This window comes from Phalacrocorax aristotelis, chromosome 3 (assembly GCF_949628215.1).
Source record: "Phalacrocorax aristotelis chromosome 3, bGulAri2.1, whole genome shotgun sequence".
Taxonomy (NCBI): Eukaryota; Metazoa; Chordata; class Aves; order Suliformes; family Phalacrocoracidae; genus Phalacrocorax; species Phalacrocorax aristotelis.
The window spans coordinates 72,140,990-72,167,568 of NC_134278.1; the positions used below are offsets into that span (position 1 = coordinate 72,140,990).

The 26,579-nt window shown below is 45.2% G+C and overlaps 1 protein-coding gene and 1 non-coding gene across 2 annotated transcripts; both read left to right on the plus strand.

Annotated features, from left to right (window-relative positions):
- Positions 1 to 345: 345 nt before the first annotated feature.
- Positions 346 to 12,303, plus strand: ZC3H12D (zinc finger CCCH-type containing 12D). The gene is made up of 5 exons (XM_075087974.1): positions 346 to 850; positions 6,209 to 6,348; positions 7,352 to 7,586; positions 9,340 to 9,446; positions 10,159 to 12,303. Exons 1-5 carry the CDS (start codon positions 468 to 470, stop codon positions 11,199 to 11,201), a joined length of 1,908 nt encoding a protein of 635 aa, XP_074944075.1. The 5' UTR covers positions 346 to 467; the 3' UTR covers positions 11,202 to 12,303.
- LOC142055852 (small nucleolar RNA U3) lies at positions 3,117 to 3,327 on the plus strand. Its single transcript, XR_012660096.1, has one exon. It is a non-coding gene; the product is annotated as a small nucleolar RNA U3 (small nucleolar RNA).
- Positions 12,304 to 26,579: the final 14,276 nt, after the last annotated feature.

Sequence of the window (26,579 nt, forward strand, 5' to 3'; positions counted from 1 at the left end):
CAACAATATTTGACAGATTTTTATCTGTGGCTCACAAACCACACTGAGCAAATTGAAAATCCCCGGTTACACCGGGCTTTATATCATTTCCTGTGAGACAAGTCTGAAGAACAAACTTACGCATACAGCGTGTCTGTGTACAGACAGGCTGGCATAGCTCATGAAGTAGGATGACACCTGTCTGACATAATGCCTGGAGAGTGACAAACATTGCATGGGACACTCCAGTGCTTTTATAAAAAAGAGTGGACCAGAAAAACGCTTTAATGCTGAGAGAAGACTGGACAGCCTCTTCAGAGAGAAGACAGCTGATCGGATCATCTCTTTGCTGTGCACTAGGCAAATAACTGAGATTGCGTGTTCTTCCTTAATGCCTGAATTTTGTTGTTTCTAATCTTTCCCCCACCAGGCTGATGCCTGTTGGATGAGGCTGAGAAGACAGGAGCACTGGGTTTAAAGGAACGTAAATGCCCGCTAAGATGGCACTGGCCAGTTCACTTTCTAGCAAGCCAGTGCCACCGCGCTCCAGAAGTGTTTCTACAGAAGGGGTGGAAGTTCACCAGAGCAAGCTGGATTTTTTCTGCAAGCTGGGCTATGGTAAGCAGGACATCTGCAAAGTGCTGGAGAACCTGGGCCAAGAGGCCCTGGAGGATGATGTGCTGAAAGAGCTGATTCGGATGGGGAGCAAACCTCAAGCTCTGGAGAGCCAGGCTCAGCCTTCCCCGCTAAAGCTTGTTGCCCGTGGCTCATGTAGCGCTTCATCAGGGTCAAAGTGGCTTGGAGAAGATGAAAGTGATTCTTCTGATCATTTGAGACCCATTGTGATTGATGGCAGCAATGTTGCAATGAGGTAAGCTCTGTTTCCTAAAAGGGATCTTTCATCCTCTGAAGCTTTTGAATTTTAAAGCTGATGGCTTGAAGTATGCTTTTTTCTTCAGGTGAAATGATGTATTTGACATATAATGTATGAACCACTGCTTATTCCTGTTCTTTGGCTGAGGCACAGCTTCTAGGGGACCTGCCATCTCTATGCCCATAGATATGCATGCCAAATGCAATCACTGGCTCACTCCGCTTTTTGACCTTTCATTAGCCACCAGCTAGCTAACCGCTACTGTTTATGGCAGTGTGATTCAGCAGCTCTCTCTCCCTTTATTTCACCATTGATGTTTACATGCCCTTTCAAATGGGTACATAGGATTTCTAAACCTATATGCTGATACGTTTCCAGGAAAAACTGATGACCAGATAGGCAGAACAGCCCAACTAACCTAAGAAGTAGAAGGAAAATAAAGACGGGTGGCTGTGGTTCTTAACAACATCATAGTTGTACCATTTTGACTTGCAAGTAAACTGTAGCAATGTTCCCAGCTTGAATATTTTTGTTGGGTTTTGGTTTGGCTTCATTTTTATGGAAATATCAGGGAATTGATAGCTGACTTGCATGGAATAGTCTCATTTCCTCCTTAATTAATTCTGTTTCTGGGAAATGTCATAGCAACCCACCCTGGCCAATTACATTTCCCAAGCAGTGCCCTGACACTGTGAAAGTACTCTTACTGATGGGGAGCCTGGCATGTCCCTGTGGCTGGGAAGTCCAAAGACAGTCACAGGTTGGCCTCTGTTTACCTGAGCAACGTGAATGGCCAGAGGCCCCAGCAGTCGACAGTCCAGGGCGTACTGGCTATCCACCCTTCTCCTCTGTTAACTTCCCTTCCTGCTCAGCGTGGCCAAGCCCGTCCTTGCAGGTTGGGACAGGGTGGAGGAGGGCTTCCTCCTTCGGTTAGCTTTGCTGTGAGGTGAGATGAGACCACATCTCCTCTGGTTAGAGGGGAAAGGGGACAAGCACATCCAGAGCAACTGGAGACTAAGCAAATTATGCCATCTTCTGGATGAAGGGAGAAATCCCATCTGAAAATGAGAGGTTCCTCTATCAGGGCAGCTCTTGAGGAGTGAGAAATACACAACAGAGCAAAATCACTTAGCCTTGACTGGGCCATGTGCTCAGTAGCCAGGTGTTAGGATCTCCTGCCCCCATTTACATTTTCACCCTAGACCCTCCTTAGGGTGTCCCTCTTGCCTCTCTGCAAAAGAAATGAGAACCCATTCAGGCAGAGCAGCTGAGCTGAGCACCTACCCTTTCATTGTGTCAGGGGCAATAGTACCCCTGACTTCATTCTCCTGGCACAACCTTGTCCTCACCAATTTACCAGGGCTTTTTTAGAGCAGGCAGAAGTGGACAAGGCAGAGAGCAGTGTTGTTTCCAAGGTGGCGGAAGATGCACCCCTGCCACTGAGCAGAAGGCCCAGTGCAGTTTGGTGGCTAGTGAGATAGTGCGTGTTTTGAGCTTGGAGTACTCTGGGAAAGCTCTGAGAACATCCCACTGTACCAGCCCCTGCATGGGAGACATTATTTAAAACAAATATTATTACAGGTATGTGCAACAAATGGCCAGAGCCGGCACGTCGTATTGCTTTCCTAGACCACACGCCCACCAAAATACTTCTTCAAGAAGCCAGCTGTGCTTCTGGCATGTAAAATTCAAATCTTGTAGAATAATTTCCAAAATATGAGTCCAAGACATGTTTGCCTGCTAGATTATTGAAGGCTGGTGTGCTGCTGCGGATTCCTCATCTTTCACCTAAAAGGAACTAGAGGAATGTGAAGTACTGTTGAGTTTCAGAAAGGAAAAGGTTTTACAGCTCTTCTCAGACACCCCCAAGCTCTGTCTTGATAAAGTTGATAAAGTTGGATACTTGGATGATGGAGAAGACTATTGAGCTTGTCAGTTCAGTTCATACTGAACTGAAGCAGCCTGAAAGGAGCTGCTTTCCTCTCTCGGGTGCCTTTCCAAAATGGTGCTGAATGGCATTTACTTTGGCTAAGGGGCTGGGCTTGATGAGTGCTTGCAGTAGCCTCATTGTAATTTTTCTGGTTTGCTGATGTCAGACAAAGAAGGGCTGTTTGCAGAAGTCAGGAAAAGGGATGTTAGGTTTCCTTGCTGGGAAAACATCATCCCCAACACCAACAACCATAAACCTGCAGGAGAAGCAGCAGTTTAGGGATGAAGCAGTCAAAAAGTTGAAGCTTGGCGCAGCAGTTGCCAGTGTGGAGAAAGGACTATACTTTAAGCGATCATTTCTGTAGTTGGTCACTAGAGGAGAGTGATCGTGTTTGACTGGCATCACAAGCCATGAGGCGGATCGAAGTGTTCTCTCCTGCGTGACGCAGGCAGGTGGTGCTGCTTGGGCAGGAGCTGCCTGCCATTGATGACTGTTCCTGGTCCTGCTTGCGGGGCCAGGAGAGAGCGAGCACGGGCTGAGTGGATTTTTAAGCTGTAGAGTCTCCTTCCCTGGAGACATTCAAAACCCGCCTGGACACAGTCCTGTGCCCCCTGCGCTAGGTGTGCCTGCTCAAGCAGGGGGTTTGGACGAGATGATCTCCAGGGGTCCCTTCCAACCCCTACCATTCTGTGATCATGGGCATTTGTACTTCTATGTCAGGATCGGTGTTTCTGGAGTATTTCAGAGTTGGCATTGTGGGCCCATTGCAAGCTGTGAGGCTTTGAAAAGTCTGTATATGCCCCAGGGTAATAAAGTGCATGAGCTGGCGGTCTCCAATCATCAATCAGCCTATCCATAGAAACTGAATGGAAAATAACCTTGCTGTCAGCCAGTCTTACTAGGCAAGCATCTCAGTACACTTTGCGTTTCCATCAGATGTGATGAAAAACTTAGCCATCTGCCAGCCTATCTGTGGGAAGTGGGCAGGATGGTTTAGCAAGGGTAGCGTAAAATAAAAAAAGTGGAGTTGTGTTAATATGAAAAGGGAACTGTCATAAGCCTATTCACTGCACACTGAAGTGGCTATCTAGCCTAAGCTGTGGTAGGTACAAAGGCCTTTTCCTAGGCCAGTGGAGACCTGTGTTAGGCTCCCTCCCTTCTGCCAAAGCTGTGGCTGATGCTGTGTCACAACCAGGTGGAGACGGGCCATTTGCAGTTTTCAAATGAAATTGTTTTGACTATACTTCTTCTCAAAGGGGTTGGAATTGCACAACTTGAAAAGGAACCACTGCACGCTAATTACAGATTAACTGCTGGAGACACAGCAAGGCCAAATTGCTGCTTCAGTTTCTGAGAGATGGGCCCTGCTGATCTGTGACCCAAGTGCCCTGTGGCTGGCAGAGGGGAGAGAGATGGGACTGAGTTATGACAGAGCAGTTACGGTCCATGGACTGTGGGGATGGATAGGAAAGGTGACAGACAGGAGCCAGTCTGCTGTCAGGCAACACAAATTCACCATGCATGGAGAATGTAAAGTTTTAAAGCCCCCCCCCCCGCCCCATTGCACAGCAGATATTGGTGTTCAGTTGTGTTGACACTGCAGTGCACCATGCATGTACATGCTATTTCAGATAAACATTCCCCAGGTTTGGCTGTAGCGATGTAGCAGCAACTGGATTAAGTGATAACGCTGAGAAACAAGTCCAGGTGCCTCTTCTCACTTGCTCTGCTTGTCCTTTTGGCTGAATCACTTGTGCTTGAGTGCTTTACCTTTTGTACTGGGGGTACATCTAGAATTACTTTCCTAGAGCTGACAAGGTAATGAGTAGTCATATATATGAGCAGTCAATGTTAAAGCAGGCTGTTGTTGACCTTTGTTTGAGTCATGGCGTTAAAGATGTACCTAGACTGCCTTTTAAAGGCAGTTATCTGAAAAAGTCACGTGCACTTCCAATTTACCTGTCCAGGTGACTTTATACCTATCCTGGCTAGATCTTATCCTTCAAAACCAAACAAAACAGTTGTTTAGAATGGTGATTAGATGCATCCAGCACTTCAGACCATTTATTATTGGTGGAGGGTTTTTTTAAGTCTTCCTATTGCCTGGGTAGCTATTAATAAACAACTGTATGTCTTCCTCCAAGCTGCACTATTTTTCATTTGTGGTCACCATTTCAGCACTGAAATTATTATTAGGTGTAAGATGGAGCTTTGGTTATGAGGCTGATGTAGGCAAAACCTAGACTTGAATTCCTGGGGGGTGGTGAGGAGAGAGCCGTTTAAGACTGTGGCACCATCCTTGACTGGCCCATCACTGCAGGTAGGTGTAGTAAGCAAGAGTACCATTTACAGATACGTTTTGCAGAGGTGAAAGCCTGAGCGAGTCTGTGATGATAATATCCAGAAAGCTCAAAGTACAAGGATGAGGTTTCTGTAGATACCGTGAGGGCATTTATTAATTTTGAGACTTTGTGTAGAGTTTATTTTTGTTTCCTTGTGCAGAGGTAGTTAACAAATTACCTTTCTTTACACGTGCACTGCACTGTAGTCAAATTTTAGATAAGAGAATGACAAGCAGTTAAAATTTCAGAGTGGGGAAGGAGGAGAAACTTAGGAAGGATATCACCCCTAATTGTTTTTCTTGAAGTTGTTTTCTGTGTCTTTCTCTGAATATGGATAATTTTCCAGAACCTGCCTTGCCTGCATCCTCTACAGCACCTCTCGTAGGGCTTTCCTACCTCTTTGTGCAGTGAAGACAAAATCCACCAACTATGGCAAGATAAAGATGGGCCTGAGGTGCCTGTGGCCATCTCCACTGAGGTCTTGTCCCATTTTTGGTGTCCTGGGTTAGATTCTCCATATATTCCTATCCTGCCTCTTACAGTTTTCCTCCACCCATAGTTTGACTCCTGTTTCCGAAAGGGGTCAGCAGCAGACTGACCTGCAATCACACTTGCAGCTGATTCAGACATTAAAATCCCTAATGTCACTTACGACAGAAGAAAATTCCCACATTTTATTTCTCATGCATTTCTGCTTGTGCTGGAAGAAACTCCCACTCCTCAAACTGTTATCAGACAAGGCACGTGAAGGGTCTGACACAGCCTAAGATCTTGGTGGTACTTAGGACCCATGTCCATCCAGATACAGATGGAAGCAACAGGCTTGGCTATCAGGCAGGTCATAGAAAGGGGGGTAGGATACCTCTGTTTTTAAGTATCCAAACTGCTTCAGATAACAAGTTTCTGGTTCCGCTAGAGCAGGTGTCTGGATCTGTCCAACCAGGACACCCTGCCAGGTTGTTTTCTTGGAAACTGGTGAATGATACAAAAGCCTTTTCATTACTGGCTCAGTTCAAGAGACCTCTAAGCTTCTTGAAAGTTTTGCCTCACCATCCTCCTCCTCTTTTTTTTTTTTTTTTATAGTCATGGAAACAAAGAGGTATTCTCTTGCTGGGGGATCCAGCTGGCAGTGGACTGGTTTCGAGAAAGGGGGCACACGTACATCAAGGTTTTTGTCCCGCTCTGGAGAAAGGAGCCCCCTCGACAAGACAGTCCAATTGCAGGTAGGTCACTGTCCTGGGCATAATTTGGTAACTATTAGGTGCAGTTTGGAGGCAGGGGGTGTGAAGAGTCCAGTACGGTTTTGCCCTGTAAAGACAAGCACAGTGCAAGTTGTGTATCAGGTTTCTTAGTCATTAATTTATTGCCACACACTTCTGGCTAGCAGCTAAAACTGCATACAAGGCTTTGTTAAACTGCTTTGAGCTTTCTGCTTTAGAAGCACTAGCTGCTGCCAGCTGAATTAATGAAAGAGTGAGTTTGTCTGCTCACAATGAGCCTGCATAGCTTTTAAGGCCAGCCGGGAGACAACAACGTTGTTTCACACATTACCCAAAGGCAGCAGTATCCTAAGCATTCACTGCTGTGCGACTATTATCTGCTAGCTTATTACCCCGATACAGGAGCTACATGAGTGTCTCTTCCAGGAGAAGGAAACGCACCATCTGAAATCTGTGGAGGGAGGTGAGATTTAGTTTGTATGGAAATAGATCTGCCAGATTTATGCCAGCAGCTTGGCATCTGCAGCTGCATATGAGGCAGCTGGGGATCCAACTTTCTGTGTAGCAGGAATGACAAGAAGCCAGAGTGTCCTCAATGGCAGCAAAATAAGTTTATTTTTTTATGGGGCACATTTTTATCTCCCAGTCACACTCATACCAGGGCTGGTTATGAGCCTTCTAGCATCTAGTGGGGTAAAAAGGGAACTACAGGGGTTCAGCGTATCTCTGGTGTAGAATTCAGGCCATCCTTCTGTGGATAAGACTTAAAAATTAAAAAGGGTATCTCAAATTTTAAGATTAGATGCTGTTGTAAAAGATCTAATTTTCAAGTTGCCAAATAACTACCAGCTATCAGTGCATCTGAAAATCACACTGCTTTAAGCTGCCTAAAGTGCTGGAGCATCTTTAGATTCCTGCAGGTTTCTAGCACATGACTGAGACCTGGTCATTATTAACTGATTCCCACCCTCACCCCCCACCCCGTTTCTGCCAACCACCCTACCAGATCAGCACATCCTTGAAGAGCTTGAAAAGCAATCGATCCTTGTGTACACCCCATCCCGGAAGGTGAAAGGCAAGAGGGTAGTTTGCTACGACGATCGCTATATAGTGAAAGTTGCCTATGAGAAAGATGGAGTCATTGTTTCCAATGACCATTACCGGGATCTCCAGAATGAAAACCCCGAATGGAAATGGTTTATTGAGCAGCGACTACTCATGTACTCTTTTGTCAGTAACAGGTAAGAGACAGCTGTTGTTAAGCAATCTTTAATTTAAATATTATGGGCCAAGTCAGCCCCAACATCAACACACCTCCCACCAGTTGCAGAAGTACATGAGCCTTCTTCTGAAGGGAATTTACTGCAACTTTTCTTATTTCTTTAGTTCCTGCTCCCTCAGCTTTGGTGTTAGACCCCCCAGTCACTCTTCAAGAAACCTCTCTATTAGGAAGGCAACATTAGCGAGCAGCTTTGCTTCCTTCCAATCCAAACTGGGACATTAACCCAAGGCCTGGTATCTTTTAATTTCTATTTCATAGCAAGATAACACAGTTAAATCAGTGAGCGGAGGCTGGCTATCTGGCTGTATTTTTAATTCCCCTACAAGGCAGAACAGCCCTTTTTCCTATGCTTTTCTAATCCTAACTTTCTAGAAGAGAGACGAGAAGCTGGTGTCTCTGCCCTGCTAGCCATCCCCGTGGGGGAAGGTTTTCATTAAGGCACTCGCACTGTGCCTGCCAGGCTGAGCTGTATGCTCCTCAACCTGTACGTACCAACCTTGCCTGAGTTTCCTACTACCAGAAGTGTTCATCAGCAGTCAGTTTGGCTGGGGAGCTGCACACGCAGACATCCAGCGTGCACAGACGAGTGTGAGCAGAGAAGCTGCCTTGCACAGCGGCCCTCTCCGTCAGTCAGGATGGAGGCTTGGCTCTCCCACCACCAAAACTGGATGGGAGTGCATGGCACCGGGTTTCAGTTTCCCTGTTACATTGTTCACAGAAACGCAGTTGCTGAACATTAGCATGCTGTATTTCTCAAAGCTCCAGTCCATTTTCTTCAACTACCACCAGGCTTCCTCCCTGGTTACTAATAAGTTACAAATATTTATATGATATTTTCCTTCCTATTTTGTAGGGATTTTCAGAACCTTTCCCTCAGAAAGTCTAGCTGGTACTCTGAAGCTTATTTGAATAGTTTCAGTGGGACCTTCTTGCACAGCTTTGGGAACCTCTCAAAAACCATAGCCTGAAGTTGGAGGTTTCAGTCTCATTATGCAGATGAACAAATTCCTGGTGGTGCATGGGTGGGTGCAGACGAACAAGTTACTTTCCCCTCCTGCCCGTGACTCCCTTCATTCCAGAGAGAGTTGGTCCATGGGCTGGTACGGTGCAGGTTCATTTACAAACAAGGCCAGAGATGCTAATTAGGTTTCTTCCTGAAGCATCACATTCAGGCAGTGGCACAGAAGAATAAACAGTTTTATCTGAGCATTTTTGCAGGCCTGGTAGCAGGAAGCGTTTACTGAATCCTTGAAAAAGGCTGGACTTCTTTATCATACCATGTATATGATCAGCTGTAGCTCTGAATTGACCACTGGCTCTTTAAACCTCATTCTTCTACAAGCATTTAGACACAGAAAAGTGAGTTTGCTAAGGAAGGGAGCTGCTATTGGGGATCGCAGTGCTGGGACCACAGAAGACTGCTGTTGCTTCAGAGAAGGATGCGACACTGAAACGGCTGGGGCTGCACCAAGCTGCTGTGTGTTCCCAGTTGTTTTAAGTTATTAGGAAAAAACAACTACATGAAGCTGAAGTATTGGCTTGGCAGGCAGGAAGGTGCTGTGTCTAGTAGCGTAGCCTGACTTCTGAAGGCCAGGCTACAAAAGGATCACAAGGATTTTCTGCCTTAAACTTGCACCATGAGCTGTGACAGCACTTTAGCTCCAAAAGCTCGAGGTAGTTTTGTTACCCTTGTGACTCTTTTCCTTTTTCAGGTTTATGCCTCCTGATGATCCGTTAGGTCGGCACGGACCCACTCTTAATAACTTCCTCAGCAAACAGCCAGTGCTTCCTGAACCAAAGTGGCAGCCTTGCCCCTATGGTGGGTTTCTCTCCATGCTGTGAACTGCCACCCCTCTTCCTCCTGCCCCTTGCTTCCTAGCAGCCCTTTCCTTCGGCTAAGGGCAAGTGCCATTGCCATGTGCTGCCATACTTGGTGCTTTGTGTGGTAGAGTTTTTGGCTGGGGTGATGCTTTTTTTTCTCCTCCACCTTAAGTGGCTTCAGCCTCAGCAAAGGCAGCAGCTGTTTCTGGCTCCTCCATCCTCACCTGTGTGCAGAACCCAAACCAGGCACCATGGCCATGTTGCTCCCCCCCTCCCCAGCCTTTCACATTGCAGGGTGGTCTTCCATTACATCACTCGGGAAAGGCCATTCAAATGCTTCCCCCCCTCCCAAATAGCTTTCCAGTAAGGTGGGGGGTTCTCAGAGGTAAACCTCTAAACCATTTTTTTTAAAGTGACCCTTTGTAGCAGCAGATCTTCCAACCCACAGAGTGCAGCAACCGGAACATAAATGAATTTCAGATACTTCCAAAATTAGCAGAAACTTCCTTTCCCTGCTGCTTCACCCTGCTATTTAGGTCAACAATATTTAAATCTGGGGTCAAAAGTACTGAATTGGAAAAAAGTACTTCCCCTCTTTGCTGTTTATCCTCACCCCACCCATGTAAATGCACAGTGCTGAGAAGTGATGAGTATGTTAACTGACACGGGTGCTAGCAATAACCTCCTGTTTGACTTTTTGATTCTTTCAGGTAAAAAATGCACCTATGGCAATAAATGCAAATTTTACCACCCAGAGAGACCACATCAAGCTCAACTCTCGGTCGCTGATGAGCTCAGGGCCAAAATAAATGTCCCGTTAAGCCTGGGGAAAGAGGAGGCGCAGCGTAACCGCTCACCGTACAAGACTGGAGGAGAGCCTGCACTGCCTGCCACCTGCATGGAAATGCTGCGAGAAGCCAGCAGCTGCGCAGGGGCTTCCTGCAACCCAGGGTGGTCCCGGGAGAGCTGTCGTGAGCTGCCATCCAGTGCCTGGGCTGGTGGCCCTGGCGCTGACCGGGGGCTGGACCAGCGGTTGCTACAGCCAGAGCCCCTGCGAGACCGGACGCTCCTGAAGATGTCAGCACTGTCCATCAGTGACGACACATATGGTTACAATCAGTCCATACATACCTCTCAGGACAAAGAGGTGACGATAAGCCCTCATGACTGCGGTGACCTCAGGCACAGCCCATACTTGTTTCATCATCCCCATAGCTCAGACCACACCTGCCTACCAGGACACCCTTTCCAGCAAACACTGCTCCCTCCTGCGCGCCATGGGATGCGCCCAGACCACAGCTGGCCTCAGGAACACTGTGGCATGCATGGCATGGGTCAGAGGAGCTGCTACGTTCCTGACCGTGCTCAGCACCGACAGGTCCTGGAGACTCAGCATGGTGTTTTGCCACAGCCCACAGCTTTTCCCCCTGACCCGCTTCATTTGTACAGCGAGCATCAGCTGCAGCAGCAGCAGCACTGTTTCCCCAGCCGGCTCCCACAGCAGCCCTTTCTGTTAGACTCCAGCAAAGGGCTGGGCTTCTTCCAGAAATCCCATGCTTACCCCAGTGGTCCTTATGGTGACTACTGGCTCACCCCAGCTGCAGGGCCACCTTCTGCCCAGGAAGCAAACATACAGAGGGAGCTGTGCTCCCTCTTCCCTTACAGCGAGGTGAACCACATCATGTCTTTGTACCCTGATATCAAGGATATTGCTAGCTTGACTTTACTGATTCAAAGACACAGAAACTTGTGAAGCCTCCAGAGCAAACCTTTCCCAACAAGCACACATCCTGGGGCACAAAGCTGAGGCTTAACGAAGTGTTATTAAAGGGCTTTATGGCAAGGATTATAGCTGTTCCAGGAGCACAAGCCTAAGTGGCAACCGGCTATGTTGCCTGGGGCATCAGGTCAAGGCAAAGGCTGCTGCTCACTGCAGAGGGATCTCTCTCATCTCCCATGGAAGTGAGTGGGAGGGCTCAGGGTAACTGGGCTGTCAGTATTTGAACCTCACTGGTGACTGGTTTCAGGATGGCATAGGTCTTCATTAATGCCTTGAAACACTAGACATGTTTTCAAAGTCTTAACTTACTGTTCAACTACTGTAAAAGCACCATGCTCCCCATGTGCCGGTAACGGGCTGTCCATAGACAGCAGTCACAGGAGCGTGACTGCTTGCTCAGCTAGCACGTAAGAGTAATTTGGCCCATTTACCTGACCTGAGCTCTCTGCTAGAAGGCATCTTCAGGGCCGTGTTATTGCCTTCTAACTTTCAAAGATACATCTTGTGCTTATAAACCAATGCTGTCAACCTAGAGAAGCACTAGAAGAAGTGGTGGAGATACTCCAGAGCACCTGAAGATAGCCACAGGTACATTTCTCAGGGATCATGCACAATATAAGCCAAACCAGGGAAGTTGTCTGCAGTATAAGTCCTGATGTGGACTGAGGGTTCAGGGTTGTTTCTTTGTTTTTGAATTAACACAGATGATACCAAGGGGGGGGGGGGGGGGGGGGGAAGGGGGGAAAAGCTTGAAACTGTCTGTTGTATCGAACAAGAAAACTATTGTTAACTTAACCTTTAATTACCAAATGTGGTCCCATAATGCAATTCTACAACTGCTCTATGATTACGAACATCTAAACTCTGTTCTGTTGGGGCACATTTGATTTTCAGTAAGCTGTAAAGCTGCTAATCTCTGCATTATTCCACTGAATTCTTCAGTTTATAATTCAAATATTAAGGTTGATCTTGAAAGTTTTTGGCATTATACCAAAGTTCATGTATGTCAGTGTGACATGTTTTAAAAATGCTTTAACACGTTATAAAATGGCCATCTAGGATACTCTATGATCTGAATAATGTTGTGGGTTTTTTTTTTTTTTTCTTTTTTCCATTCCTCTTAGCACCGATGCTTCATCAAGTCCAACATTCAGGTGGGATTTACAAACTGTCTGACTCTGCAGCATCTCTGTTAGGCTCTTCTCTGAAGTGCAGTCAGTGATGTTGGTCCCAGGCAGGAATTAAACATGGCCCTCACTGCCAACTCTGAATTCTCTTGCTCTCAAAAAGATGACTAGGGAGTAGTGATGTACCTTTAGTAACATTATCACATGATGCATTTTTGAAAGTAGTAATATTTTGACCTGTTTCCCTTATGGAAACTGCCAACAGCTCTTTTTTTTTTGTGGTGGTGTTTAAAGAATCTTCAGGAAATAAGTACACTGTATCAGTTCAATCTCTTATGGCCATGTGGTTGGCTCCAAGAGATTCTAATTTAGTGTCTGGAGGTATGACTTATCTTCACAGACGACGGCAGTTTTTTCCATATGTGATGAAGTTTTCACTAATTCTAGTTTCTATATTATGTCTATAACTGGATTCACCAGAATGGCTTATAAATTTATCCACTGCATATGACAAAGATTAGAAGTGACATTAAAACAAAACTATGGAATAAATGCCCTGTGAAATGCTTCAAAAAGCATTTCAGTTTTACAGCCATCGTTAGTTGTGCTGAAATACACCACAGTTAACACATTGAAGCCACCTGAGAGGCTCCATGGATTAAACACCTATATTGTGCTCGTGCAAGGCCAGGCTCATTGGCTTGCCTAACAGCCTGTACTAGAGCTTTCCCAGCTACTGCTGTACACATATATACTGCTGTACCTCTACACATACTCGTAGAGAAAGTGCGATGCAGAGTGGAAAAATACCTTCCACATGCTGAAACAGCACAAGTCCCAAGTGACAGCATTCAGAAAATATATACACAGCAACGGAGCAGGATATAACCGTACACGTCAACCTTGATTTTTATGTCTGGAATGTACGTTACATATTTCAATACAGAAAGCATTTAAAATCTATAGGAAAACTGGCACACTGCCCTTGTATAGTGCCCTTGGCTTGCTGGAGACATGTGCATAAGCTTTTCTCCTTTTCCTTTGAGGATGCACAGGAATTTGGTGGTTGCTCAAAACCCTCTCTTGATATTTAATAACCTATTTTCCTTTCATTTCTCTTATTTACTGGGGAATCTCTCAGCAAAACACAGAGAATGTGCATTCTGCTGAGAAAGTGTCTGAGAAAATAAATCATACTTTGGCACTAAAGAGAACTTGATTTCTCTTGGCTTTTCTGCTCACCAGAGAGTATTTTTTCTCATGGAGCTTTTGTTCGAAGGGCAGCTCAGCAGCAGTGCTGTGTCACTGCCTTCTTGAGAGGGACTCTGCCGCTGGCCGAGAGCCCATGGAAAGCACAGACTGTTTCGTTATTTCACCACAGCACAAGCATGTGGGGCTCAGGACTCTGCTGCAGAGCCTTTTCAACTTTCCAAGGCAGGAGGATTACTTTTTGGCTTTGTCAGCTCCTGAGGTAAGGGAAGGGGCTGCTAACAGAAAGGAGCAGGCAGCTTTTGCACAGGCAGGGTAGGAGGCTGTTGCTATTTGGTATCTCTGCGGAGACGGATTCAAGTCCAGCTCTTGCTGCCAAGTTGAAAATTAATCCATAAATCCCAACAGGCTCAGAAAGCCCTTGATGTTCTTTGCTTTTTGGTTGTTAAGACTCTTTTAGAAGAGGACTGAAGCAGTGGGAGCAATCCTCCAGGAGACGGGCTGCTTTCCTAAGGGAGATTTACAGAGTTGTCAAATTCATTTTAAGATTAAACCGAAAAAAATATATGAAAGAAGAAGTCATGAGAGAGACTCCCCTTCTCTTCTCTTACTGTTTCCTGAAAAGTTAGGGAGCCAGAGACACCCTCCTTTGTGAGGGGCTAGGGAAACTCGCTACAACTATTTCACTGAGAAGTCTTGGGTGGAGGTCAAACCTGCAAAAGCTCCTCAGTATAAAACGGGGGAAAGAGGGTGGTCCTCTGCACCCGATGCAGTCCTGGGCAGCTCACAGTACCTTCCTCCCACCTCTTCTTAAATATAGAAATTTCTCCCTCACAGAACATTGATGACATGTCTACTAATTTGGTGAGCTTAGATACCATAAAAATTAATGCCATAGGACAGTCTATGAAGTAGGTAATGCTCTTGCTGTGTATCAAGTGCTTATATTTTGCCAATTATTCTGAGAAGTTTTGCTAATATTTTAGCTCACTTCCCATAAGAGCTGGCACAATTTATGTGCAAACTTTTAAACTAATCACAAACAACTAAATAGAACCAGACAAGTTTCACAGTTTCTCTCTTCCTTAAAAACGCTGAATTGCTGGGAAGAAAAGGAAGCTCTGTGCTTCACCAAGTGTGACAGACCACCTCTGCAAGTTAAAAAAACCAAAACCAAACAACCCAAAAAAACAATCCCAAAATCCCTGGTGAAAGACTTTCCAGACAGACTCCTATGTTGGACACAAGTACTTCACATACATTTCTCTAAGATAACAATTGAGATATCTTTCACCCTTTGCATGGACTTTCCCCAAGCCAGGAGTCAGAACACCTCAGTTTTACTCCTGCAGCTGTAATTCATTCACTCTGCCACTGTAAGCTCCACTTTGCTCCTCTGCCTCAGGGTACGTCTGCTCTGCATTCACTCACGTACATACAAGACCGCTGTAGTATTTACCTCCTACGTGCTGGTGGGACTGGGATGCTTTGAACTCTTGAGAAGAGCGGTTTAATATTACAGCACCACTTGTCATCAGCATTATTAAGAAAGCACTATGACTTGCAGTTGATAGTGAAAGGATTTTTATACCGTTTTAGCCATTTCCCTTGTCCGCCCTGAGTTGGGCTCACTGCCTTGAAGTCTTGCAGCAGGCTCGGAGGAACTCTTTAGTAAGATGTACTGATGTGCTGACTTGGCAAATGCAATCAAAATGGACATATAAATGGAGCAAAGCTGTGAACACAGCAATTTGTGGGGACAGCAGGCGCAAGGCGGCAAGCCAGAAAGTTAGGACAACACATGCAGGGCTGGCAGGCCTTTGAATGCAGTACGGAAATTAGATAATGTGCCTCTGCCGATGAATAGGGGCATCAGAATTGCTCATTGCAACCACACCGCCAGCTCCTCCTCTTTGGCTTTCCCCTGTGTCACAGTTTCCTCACCTTCCCTAGTTTTTCCCTCCTGTTTTTCCTGGGCTCAGAACTTCCATCCTGCCCTTTACAGAGTGGGTCACAACTTACAAAATGCTTCCCTGTCCCAACCCCTTTCCTTCCACCTCTGCAGAAACCATACACCCCCACCCACTGCTGCCCCAAACTCTGGTTTTGTGCTCCCTTCTCTTCCCAGCTCCCTCCTGCCCCAGGCGCTCACCTCCTCCCTTGCTGTGCCAGCTAATCCTCCTGCTCAAGCCCAGAGACCTCTCTCTTCCTTCACCCCTGCCCTCCAGCTGAGGGTGGTTGGTTTGTTTTTTTTTTTTTTTTTTTTAAGTATGGTTTGGTTTTGGTGTTTGTTGTTGTTGTTAAAACCTCGACGTGGATACCTTTAGCCTGACAGAGACCTGACATGCTAAGGCTGTTTCCCCATCCTGCCTAGCAGAAGTTGTTTGGGTAAGGAAACAGAGGCAAAGCTACATTCACAAATGCTTGTGTTGACTTCATACAGCTTTCTCTTCTCTAAGGATCAAACGGGATGCTAGCAGAAACTCAGGCACCATAAGCTCTTAGCTACTACTGTAAAAGCAACATTTATCCTCCACCCACCACCACCAAAACAGTACATTTGAGGGAGCTACTAACATTACTGGTTTCATAGAGAGGACAAATGGGCATTAGAGCACCGAGTGGCACAATAAAACCATAAACTAGAAGCTGGCACCAAAAGATGGATGGCATAAAACCACTCAACCTAGATAAATGGAAACAAATTTTTTCTCATAGAAGACCAAAGAGGTATTAAATAAGATTAAGGAAACGTAGAGCTGGTAGGAGCAAGTATTGTATGTTACCTAAGGTACGGTAAACCTCGGAAAGGTACTCCCTTACTCAGAGTAAGATTCAAAAGGGCAGCTGCCACCCATCTGCATACTTGTAACAGTGAGCGAAGCGGGGTCCAGTTCTCTCCTGCGACTGTCAGCTTGCCAAATTTTATATCCCTACTGCAGAGGCTCCAAACGACTGAGGAAACTGCTAAATAAGAAGCGGTATCAACTATAGCAACTGAATGAACTACAGCATTGAACATGAGGACAAGAAAGATACCATCACTGTCTGGTGATTTGGTTTCCAGATTAGACCTGGTTTTCCTGCAAGACTAACGATCTCTTCTCAGTGTCAGCACAAGAGGTGCAGATGGATGAGAACAACCTAACAGGACTAAAGAGCCATCAACATTTGCCCATAGGGGGCAGCAGGAGAAGCACAGAGGAACGTGATGGCTTTTACCACTTGAAATGCTAAATGGCAAAATGTACTTCATAAATAAAACCATATTCTGCAGCTCTGGGGAAACCAAAGGCTTAAATGCCACAATAGCCTGGCAAAGGCTGCAGTCCAGCCGATCACCACTCCAAAAACGGTGCTAAAGAAATTTTGGCTGGGAAGCAAACTTGGCTATGATTTGTTATTGCTAAAAAATACACAGTCATTGGCAGACAATTATAAATGTTACTCAAAACCATCACTGGAATGAGAAATACCGAGTTCTCCCCACAGGAGGTCCTGTTAGGAAGAGACTGAAGGGAATACAGAAGCTTGTAAAAATATTGTTTCCAGCAGAGAAACATTCTCAGAGAAGAACTTCAGCATCTGAATATCCTTTTGCTCATAATGTAATATATGACATGTGGTGGATTTGGAGCCCTGGCTTCATTTAAAGAAGCAGATTGAAGATCTTTAAAACTTTAGAACATCTTAAGTTACATAGGTCATATTTAAGCCTTACTGAAGAGGAGGGAAAAAAAGTATCATTTTAAGCTGAAGTCAAAATAACATAATATTATGGGAGAAGGGGACAGAGAATCCAAGTTCTAGATTAGTAGAAAAGTAGAAAAAATACTCTCCAGTGGTTACTTCTGTTCATCATTCACGATACTGCATATGCAACCAGGGATGGTATTTGGGAGACACTGTTTTAGGTCAGCCTCTGCACTCTGCCCTTTGATGATCTAATATATGTATTCATCCAAGGGAGCTTAGGTAGAGTTGTTGAAAGAAAAAGTATAAACAGCCAAGCGGAACACCTCTAGGAAACGTCTAGCAATTGACATCTGTAAGACATACACCAATCATCTATCTTCAAAAATCACGATGGCTGAGTCCACCACAAGGTGTCAATGTGGTAACACTAGAAACAGGATTTGCTGCTCCAGAGCCGACTGTCACAAGCCAGTCCCCATCCACTCGCATAAACCCCATCGGCCGGGGGTGCATGCACTCCATCCCTACCTGCAACAGAACCGACATGACACGGCAGCACGCTTTGGAGGGTTGCCTGGCAGAGCTTCGGCTCCGCTCAGCCTGAAGGCAGCTTCGCCTGGGCCTCCTGGCCAGAGAGGCTCCCGCCAGGTTGAAAGAAATTAACGTACCCACAAGCAAGGCTTGATCACACTGGCTGAACTGGTTCTGCTGCCTTCTGCTAGCTGCTGCTTCATACATAGAGCTGAAACACTCCGTGTTGTTAAGCATTTATGCCACATCTTAACTTTAGCATGTGTTTTGTGTTTAAGTGGCTCTAAAAGTGTGCAAGGCAGCTCAGACGGTCTTCGAAGATGCTGCACAGCCTTAGACTGCGGAGCAGCGAAAGCCAAACTTGGGGTCACTTGAACAACAGGTTTCAGAAAAATCCACCCTTTATGCCACCATTTTATTCTTCCCTCACCTGTGGTTCAAGCTACAGCTGCCCTGACATCAGCGGCCCAGGATTTATCTTGGCTGGGGCCCAGGCGCTGCTGCCAGGCTTCCCTTTCAGGGCAGCAGCCCTGGGAAAGTCACTCGGGGTTAAGTTTAGAGTTCCAGGTTGGCACATTCTTAACACAAGCCAAAAATAAGTGTGAATGGGGATCAATTTTATGAATTTGCTGAGCTGCCAATTATATTTTAAAGCTGAAATCTGAAACTAGGTTTGCCAATTGGATAAGTATCACAGCCAATCCTTAGACAGAAATTAATTGGAAAAACACTTTCTCTTCAAGTCCAGAGAGCATTGCCTTACAAATGTTATCTCTAAAGTCTTTCCAGGTGTACTTTGGACATTCTTGGTCAATCTGAACACAGGGGGTTTTAACTAATTAGGTTTATTCTCTTGCATATGTGTCAATCAAGAGCCAGGCAGATATACACCAAGTATTCCAGACATGCAACTGAAAGGCAGCGCTGAGGGGTAAAAAGAAAAGAAATCTTCTTCTAAAGCAATTCAGAATAGCATGATTTCCTATTGCCTTCCTTTTACACCTTTTTCCTTGCGTTTTTTTTGGGAGCAGGTTCACCACAGCTGCACAATTGCCCAAGGCCAGGGAGCTGGGTTGTGCACCCACATCTTTGTAAAACCAAAAATAAAACTCCCCGCCAGCCAGGCAGAGGCTGGATGTGCAACATGGCACATACAAGCTCGGGCTCACAGCTATATGAAACCTGCTTGCAGCGCTGTCTCTAAGCTCCTTGCCAGAGGCACAAATAACCCCCTTGGGTCCTGCTATCGCATCCCTGGCACAGCAGCAACGCTGGCTTGAAGGCAGGGTTTCCTGCACCTCTTGATGGAGCCTGTACTTGCCCATGGGCCAGCAGCTGTCTCCCAATGCTGTCCTTTCCTCGCTTTCATTTATTCAGGCTTGCTTTAAATACTGCATCTGTGGTACCCAGCAGAGCTCAAGATGTCTTTTTCATGTTCTGCAAAATGCAGAACAGTCCCATTTCAAGGCAGAATAGCACCACATTAGTAACATTAGTAACAATATTATAAGAGTTACACATGCTTTCTAGACTTTATGTACAAGAACCTAAAAACAAGACACCCCCATCCTTTTTGCACACATCTGAATATCAGGAAACTTTTACACTTACATAGTTTCAGTAAAACTGCTCTCAAGACACTGCCATGGTGAAAGCAAAACTGCAAGAGCAATCAGAAACAAATATGCTTTCATTGTAACTATTTCTTAAACAGTTAAGTTGAAAAACTACTGAGTTGTTGAGGGTATTAAATTCTAAGCTATATAAATCCACTGGGAAATTTCCAGAGCAAATCTTCTAGAGGACACAGATGATGCTAGAATCTATGTATCTCCCGCACAAAGTCAGGCTACATTGCACTGATACTGAGCTGGGACCCGAAAGGACCCATGACCCAGGCTTGCACGCAGAGTTTCACTGGAACTTCCCCAGCGGTGCTGCTGTGGCCCTGCCTGGAAATGCTGCCCTTCAGTACACGGCATCCAAAGTGCAGGGTAATCTCTGCTGAAAGATGCACACAGCTGAAAGCAAAGCTTCCCACAGGCTGGTCTTGACATGACTCTGAACAAAGCAGGAAACACCAGCTCCTCTCCTGCCTCAGGGATCAGACAGCTCTATATGGGGTTAGGAGTACAATAAGACACTGCCAGCTCAGGGTTGACTCAGCAGCTCGTGTGCATTACATCAAGCCCTGCACATCACACATGCTAGCAGGAAAGCCAAGAGAACAACAGAATACACGGTTTGGGAGCTCTCTGCAACTGTACCGTGGTATAACCCCTCACAACACTGCACCAGGTTTACCTGCTCCAGACTGGAAAGGGCTAAAAAGGCTAAAAAGGGGAAGAAAACCCCATCAGCCCCGGTATCAGAGGCTGATGAAAAAACATCTGGAAAAGGTCAGCAAGCACACTGGCTCACATTACTGCTTGAGGACATGCGGAGAGAACTAACTGTGCCTGCGTCCTGACAGCTGGCAGGCACCCTCTCAAACCACCAAATAAAAAACACACAGAAGCAGCCAACAGAAACTGCAGGTACAGAGCTGATTTGTAGCTAAAAACAATACAGCCAGGGTTGAGGCTGGAGAAGACCACAGAAAACAACTCTTTCAAACATGACCGATGGCTGTCGTTTTAGAGGATCACACAGGACTTGCTGACAGATGACTAATGACAGAAAAAAACCCAAGCCTCTGAGCAATCCAGTTTACACCACCAACCTCAGGCCTTTGTCCATAACTTCTTCACTGGCGTGTTTTATTCACTGGTCTTTAAGTTTGCAGATAAATGCTTTTGCGTTTAAAAAAGACAGAAAGAAGATGATGCTAACAGCAGAATCCAATTAGACTGTGAAATGAGCTGTGTCACCTTTCTAAGACCTGGCTAGTCATACAATCAAAATTCAGAAAAAAAAAATTTAATCAACCCTTGCTAACATCTTCTTTTGGCCTCAGAATTACAAGCCCTTCCACACAGTTAGAGAAAAGGCAGCTGTGACCAAACAGTGGGCAATGCTGAGATCAGCCATTCCTGGTCACCCCGACAGAGGGTGTGCCCTTCTGATGCCAAAACACAGGATTAACGGCTCATTAACAGCTCCACAGAGACCAATCCCTGCTCCAAAGCATTACTAATGCATTCTGTCTTAAAGTCTCGTAAGATGGGTTTCACATGTGCAATTAAAAGATGTCAAGTGAGTTGAAATCGCCACATAGCAGCCCACCACCTTCTAGGGCAGTACTAGAACTAAGAAAAGTGTTTTAAAACCCAGGAGAAAGGCATGGTTGCCACGGGGTGACTGATGTTGAAGTGAGATCTAGACACTGACTCAAGTCGTGAACTAAAACCACTGTTTTAGTTCAAGAATCAATAGTTCAATCCTGGTATCAGGGTACAGCTATTGCTCCAGGAGAAGAACAGGATGAGAAGATAGGAGAGTATCAAATAAGTGAAAGAAAATGGAAACCACCATGATGCAAGAGATCAGGAGATGGGTGATACACTTTGAAAAAAACTACGTAAGTCACACCTTTGCCTGTTACTTATCTTATATCCACTTTGAACACAGCTGGGCTCTCAAAGTGGGAAGGAGGTATTTGAGCACTGCATCACATGGCCCAGCTATGACTGACAGTTGTTTTGGGTGTGTCGTGGTTTAGCCCCAGTCAGCAACCAAGCACCACACAGCTGCTCGCTCACTCCCCCCAGGTGGGACAGGGGAGAGAATCTGAAGAATAAAAGTGAGGTAACTCATGGGTTAAGACAAAGACAGTTTAATAGGTAAAGCAAAAGCTGCGCACACAAGCAAAGCAAAACAAGGAATTCATTCACACTTCCCATGGGCAGGCAGGTGTTCAGCCATCTCCAGGAAAGCAGGGCTCCATCATGCGTAACAGTTACTTGGGAAGACAAACACCATCACTCCCAATGTCCCCCCCTTCCTTCTCCTTCCCCCCAGCTTTATATGCTGAGCATGATGTCATATGGTATGGAATATCGCTTTGGCCAGTTGGGGTCAGCTGTCCCGGCTGTGCCCCCTCCCAGCTTCTTGTGCACCTGGCAGAGCAGGGGGAGCTGAAAAAGTCCTTGACCAGTGTAAGCGCGACTTAGCAACAACTAAAACATCTCCACATTATCACCGCTGTTTCCAGCAAAAATCCAAAACATAGCCCCATACTAGCTACTGTGAAGAAATTTAACTCTATCCTAGCTGAAACCAGGACAGGGTGCAATTGTAAATCATGTGAACAGTGAATTATTTTTCTCCATCACCCAACTCTACTGTTGCTTCAGGAAGCATTGGGAACTGGAATGCATCACGGTTGTCTTGAAAACTGGTGAAGCCTGTTTTTCAAACTACTGACAAGTTTGGAGCATGGAATTCGATGGCCAGGGCTTTGGGGCTGGCAGAAAAGCACTCCCTGGTGGGATCCCCTGGGGCAGCTGCAGGGGCCATTAACAAAAGGAAATTTAGTCTCAGCCCCTGCTAGCTGGCTGTTCTATTTCATGTAGTCCGGAGTCCCAGGGCCAGAAGAGAAGCTTGTAGGGCCAGAACACGGGCCAGGCAGCGCAGCGCTTGGTTTCCTTAGGGGTTCAAAAAGCCTAAGCAATCTAATTTAAAAATATCAAGCTCAGCAGAAAACCCCCCACATTACTAATCATTATTGAAGAGGGAAAGCTTTTGTCATGTCCTTCAGCTCAAAACACACTAACATGACATTATTTTCTTTCTCATGTCCCAGGCAGCTGTGCCAAGGATTAGGAAGGGTTTCTAAAGCCAAGAGCTACACTGCCTTTTCAATTTTATTTATTTATTTAAGTACAGCAGCAGCTTAGTTGCACTGGCACAGCATGAACCTCTAGTATACAGCCCCACTTCCTGAAAACCTTAAAAATCAGGAATGCGGATAAAAGACATGACAAGAGGTATTCACCTCCAAATACCCGCACAAATCTCAGGGCAATTGCACAAGAAACACTGCAAAAATGAGAACGGTCATACAGCTGCCGTGGAACAAACAGACAAGGACCTGGGCAACTTTCTCCAAACCACCAATCAAGTCTGTGACATGACATCAAACCACAGTCCGACTTCAAGCTGGATGCCCGATGACAGCATCCAACATCCTCTTGATGACAGTAATTTTAATTTGTAGACTTTGGCTACCAAAAAGTGATTCCCGCAGACAGAAAAGACGCCTCACGACAATCTCTTAATAATTGTGTCAGGTCTCTCTGTCGGAAGACAGTATTTTCTTTCCTCGTGTTGTATTTAAATCTGACTTCTGGCCCCAAAACACAGAGGGAAGGAAAAGGCTCATGAAAGAAACCAAAACACGCACCCCAGTTCTAATCCAAATTTTCACCGTAGCTACTGGAGAGCTGCAACAAAACATAGGAAATTGGCTCGAGTGGTTGTTCAATGCTCAAATTAGAGAGGGGGAAAAAGGAAAGCTGAAAAGACAAAGACAGAAGCAGAGACGGGGACAGAGATGGATGAAGGCACAAGGAACAGCAAAGCCTTGGGTTTACGTCCTGCACACCGCACCGAGCAGAGCTGCCATGTCACCAGAGCAGGGTAGCTTTTAGAAAGTGAGCCAGTGACGCAGTAATACTGTGGAGATAAGCGTTTGCTGCGGTGGTAGTGGCGTCTGCGGTACCTTTAAAATTTTTATTTACTGTCGTCTGTGATCCTTTGTTTCCCTGCCCCAACATTGGAACATAAAGACTATGAGAACACACCTATTATCTTTAGGATGTTTTTACGGTTTATACATGAGAAGAAGCGTACAAACCCTGAAGTGGTGTCATAAACCTTCCAGCAGAAAGAAGCACTGGACCTGTTGCTGCTTCAGTTGCTGCACAAGAACAACTGTCCCAATCTGCCTTCCCTGTCCTCTCTAACAGGTCCCTTCAGAGAAACTTGGTTTTGGCAAACGCTTTTTGAGCAGCATTTCACACTTTCTCACTACTGTCCACAGGTTTGCGGTCAGCTACAGCCCCAAAGTAACTGGAGGAGCAGGGAGGGGCGCAATGCATCCAAGCATCTTCTGCATCCTTCTTTCAGCTCCCCAGACCGGGTGACAGTAACCCTCCACTGCAGCAAGACACTAAGCAAGTCATTCCAGAAATCTGACTAACACAAACCAAAAACAGAAGCAAAACTGAGAAAAGATTTGGTAAACACTAAAAAACTAAACCAACCCATCTGTCCAATTATGTTCGAACCAGGACACAACATGTGAAATGCCAAATATTAAAAATAAATAAAAAAACATAAAAAGGGCTCCCCAACTTAAAATTTACAGCTGTGAAGCAGAGTTGCTACCATGAGTCATGTTTGCAAATGAAGTAGGTTTTTTTTCTATACCAGCTGACAAGAGACATTCCATACATACAAACACTACTTTACTTACAATCTTAGATCAACATAAATATAAAGCCACTACAAAACTAGTTCTTTATTTAAAGTTTTGGGGCTGGTAATTTTCAAAATCAAGTTTTCGCTCCAAACATTCATCCTCCCACCTGAAACACATTTTTCTGTCACACCAGAAGAGTTTTCAATATTCACTAACCTGTTTTGAACTCACTTCTAGATTTACTACCTTAAGTAGAAAACACCACTTTTAAGAGTTTATTATTGTCGTATGATGGTAAAAAGCTAATCCAGAATTATGGATGCACTGGCCTTCCTTTTGCGACTATAAAGCATCTATTTTAAGGAATAACCATCCAACCTCTGAAACCATCGAGGCAGAATAACCCATTTTACCTGCAGGTGCCCCCTCTCCGACGTGGGTTAGCAGCTGCGTACCAGCCAGCCGAGGGACTCCAGAGACTTGCCTCCACCATCCTCATAGGACCGCCTTGGGAACCTTTTCTTGGCACGTAAGCCAACGCGAGACCCCGGCATGCGATGGAGACATGGCTGTCACATGAGCAGATACACGGTGGTGACACCCGCGTTCCTCATTTAACGGGGAATGAGTTTTGTGTTGAACTCTTTCTGGGTACCTCTTACGCAGACTGTGCCTCCCGCTGCCTCTGAAGCGAGCCTGACAAGTCGGCCATCCTTTCCTGTCAAAACACACGTAAATTGAACACTCTGATGCTGCTGCTCCCTGACCTTACTGTTCTTCTGCTGACCTTACTTAGCACTGTGTTGTACCAGTCTGCAAAGAAATCATGGGATAGAAACACATTTTGTCATCGTGCCCAGGAACATAACACATCAACCAACTCAGTCAACCACCACAAAACCAAGGAATCCCCCCAGATGACTGGCTACGTGATGTTATAAACACATCTACTTGTACCAACAGACATCTCAGGTACCACAGACCAAGCATATGACGAGTCTTCACGGCCAGGCATGCTATGGATGCGACATTCTAAGTTCCCGACTCTAACATTTGCAGCCTTTCCAGCTTTGAGGCCTTACATTTGCCACATTTTAGTTTGCGCATTACAGCGGGGACGCAAGAAAAGCAACACCACCTACTTCTGCATATGAAGAACAAAGGACAGAGCATTCCTTAGTCCATTTTGTCTACATCTCCATCACCATATCTCTTAGCCCTGGAGCTCAATCACTTGCAATAGGAACTTGAATTTACGCAAAGCTTATCAGTCACAGGCTGGATGTGGTCTGCTGCTGTCTACTAAGACAAAACTACATTAAAAATGCTTAATACACATTTCCTCCATTTGTTACCAAATCAACTACATCAAAATTGTACTGGCACTGTGCTCCTATAAAAGGTGTGGAAAACCAGCACGCAGTCACAGAATTTAAAGCCGTAACACTGCACATCCATAAAAATGGAATTATGTTTACACAAGCATCAAGTTGCTCGTTTGAGCAGTACCCAAATTGACATACTACTATTATCCTTCAAAATCTGCACCAACATGCAATACGATAGCATTTCACTATTTTAAATAAACTCACAAATAATACAGTTTGAACCCATGTACATAATCAATCATTTTGGCGCCTCTGTAACCACACACAGGTATCTGCAACTTAAATCAATGAAAAGAATGGGACACTGGGAGAAATAGTCAGCTAAACTTATGCCTGCAGCAGCATTGCACTAGCCAGAGATTGTTCTGTTTTGGTTAAATATTAAAAATACCCACATATCTGATGAAAACATAATTATATCTACTTACACTGCTGGGAATTAACAAGTTTGAAGTCTGACTGAAGCAAGTGCTTCTGAGTTCTACCAGAACTGCCTCAGAGAAGCTCTCCTGTAGAAGCAGGCGTATCACTGATACAGAACTGCTCAAACAAACAAAAACCATTGAGAATTGTATCAAAAAGAAAAAGTCAAATTTAGTCTGATGACAATTCTCCGTGTTCATCATCATTCCCAAGTGTTCCTACAGCACTTCAGCTTGTCACGGTGCCTGAATCTTCAAACATTTCATACTAACTCTTCCTGTTCTCTCACTCTCCAGTTATTTTTAATTAGTTTACACAAAATAAGCCTCATAAGACATTCTGCACTACAGGAAAATCAAAGACTGTTCCTAAAAATTAGCAATAAAAGAGCTATTCAAGCAGTCAGGCTTGAAAAATGAATGCAGTGTAACCATTCTACTCTATGGCAATGAAAGGAATCAAAAGTTCAAAGCTAAATTTGTATTTTCTGTTCAAATTATAAGACTTTTTTACACAAGGGATAAAATAATATGTCAAAGCATTTCCTTGCTATTTAAAGTTAGAACTAAATATTAGTAAGAGTTGCCATGAATTCACAAGCTACACTACAGAT

Bases quoted from the DNA above. Each gene is read 5' to 3' on its own strand.
- ZC3H12D (XM_075087974.1), top strand. From the start codon at position 468: ATGCCCGCTAAGATGGCACTGGCCAGTTCACTTTCTAGCAAGCCAGTG. The intron at 6,349-7,351 runs GTAGGTCACTGT...CCACCCTACCAG, and splicing joins ACAAGACAGTCCAATTGCAG to ATCAGCACATCCTTGAAGAG. The intron at 9,447-10,158 runs GTGGGTTTCTCT...TGATTCTTTCAG, and splicing joins GTGGCAGCCTTGCCCCTATG to GTAAAAAATGCACCTATGGC.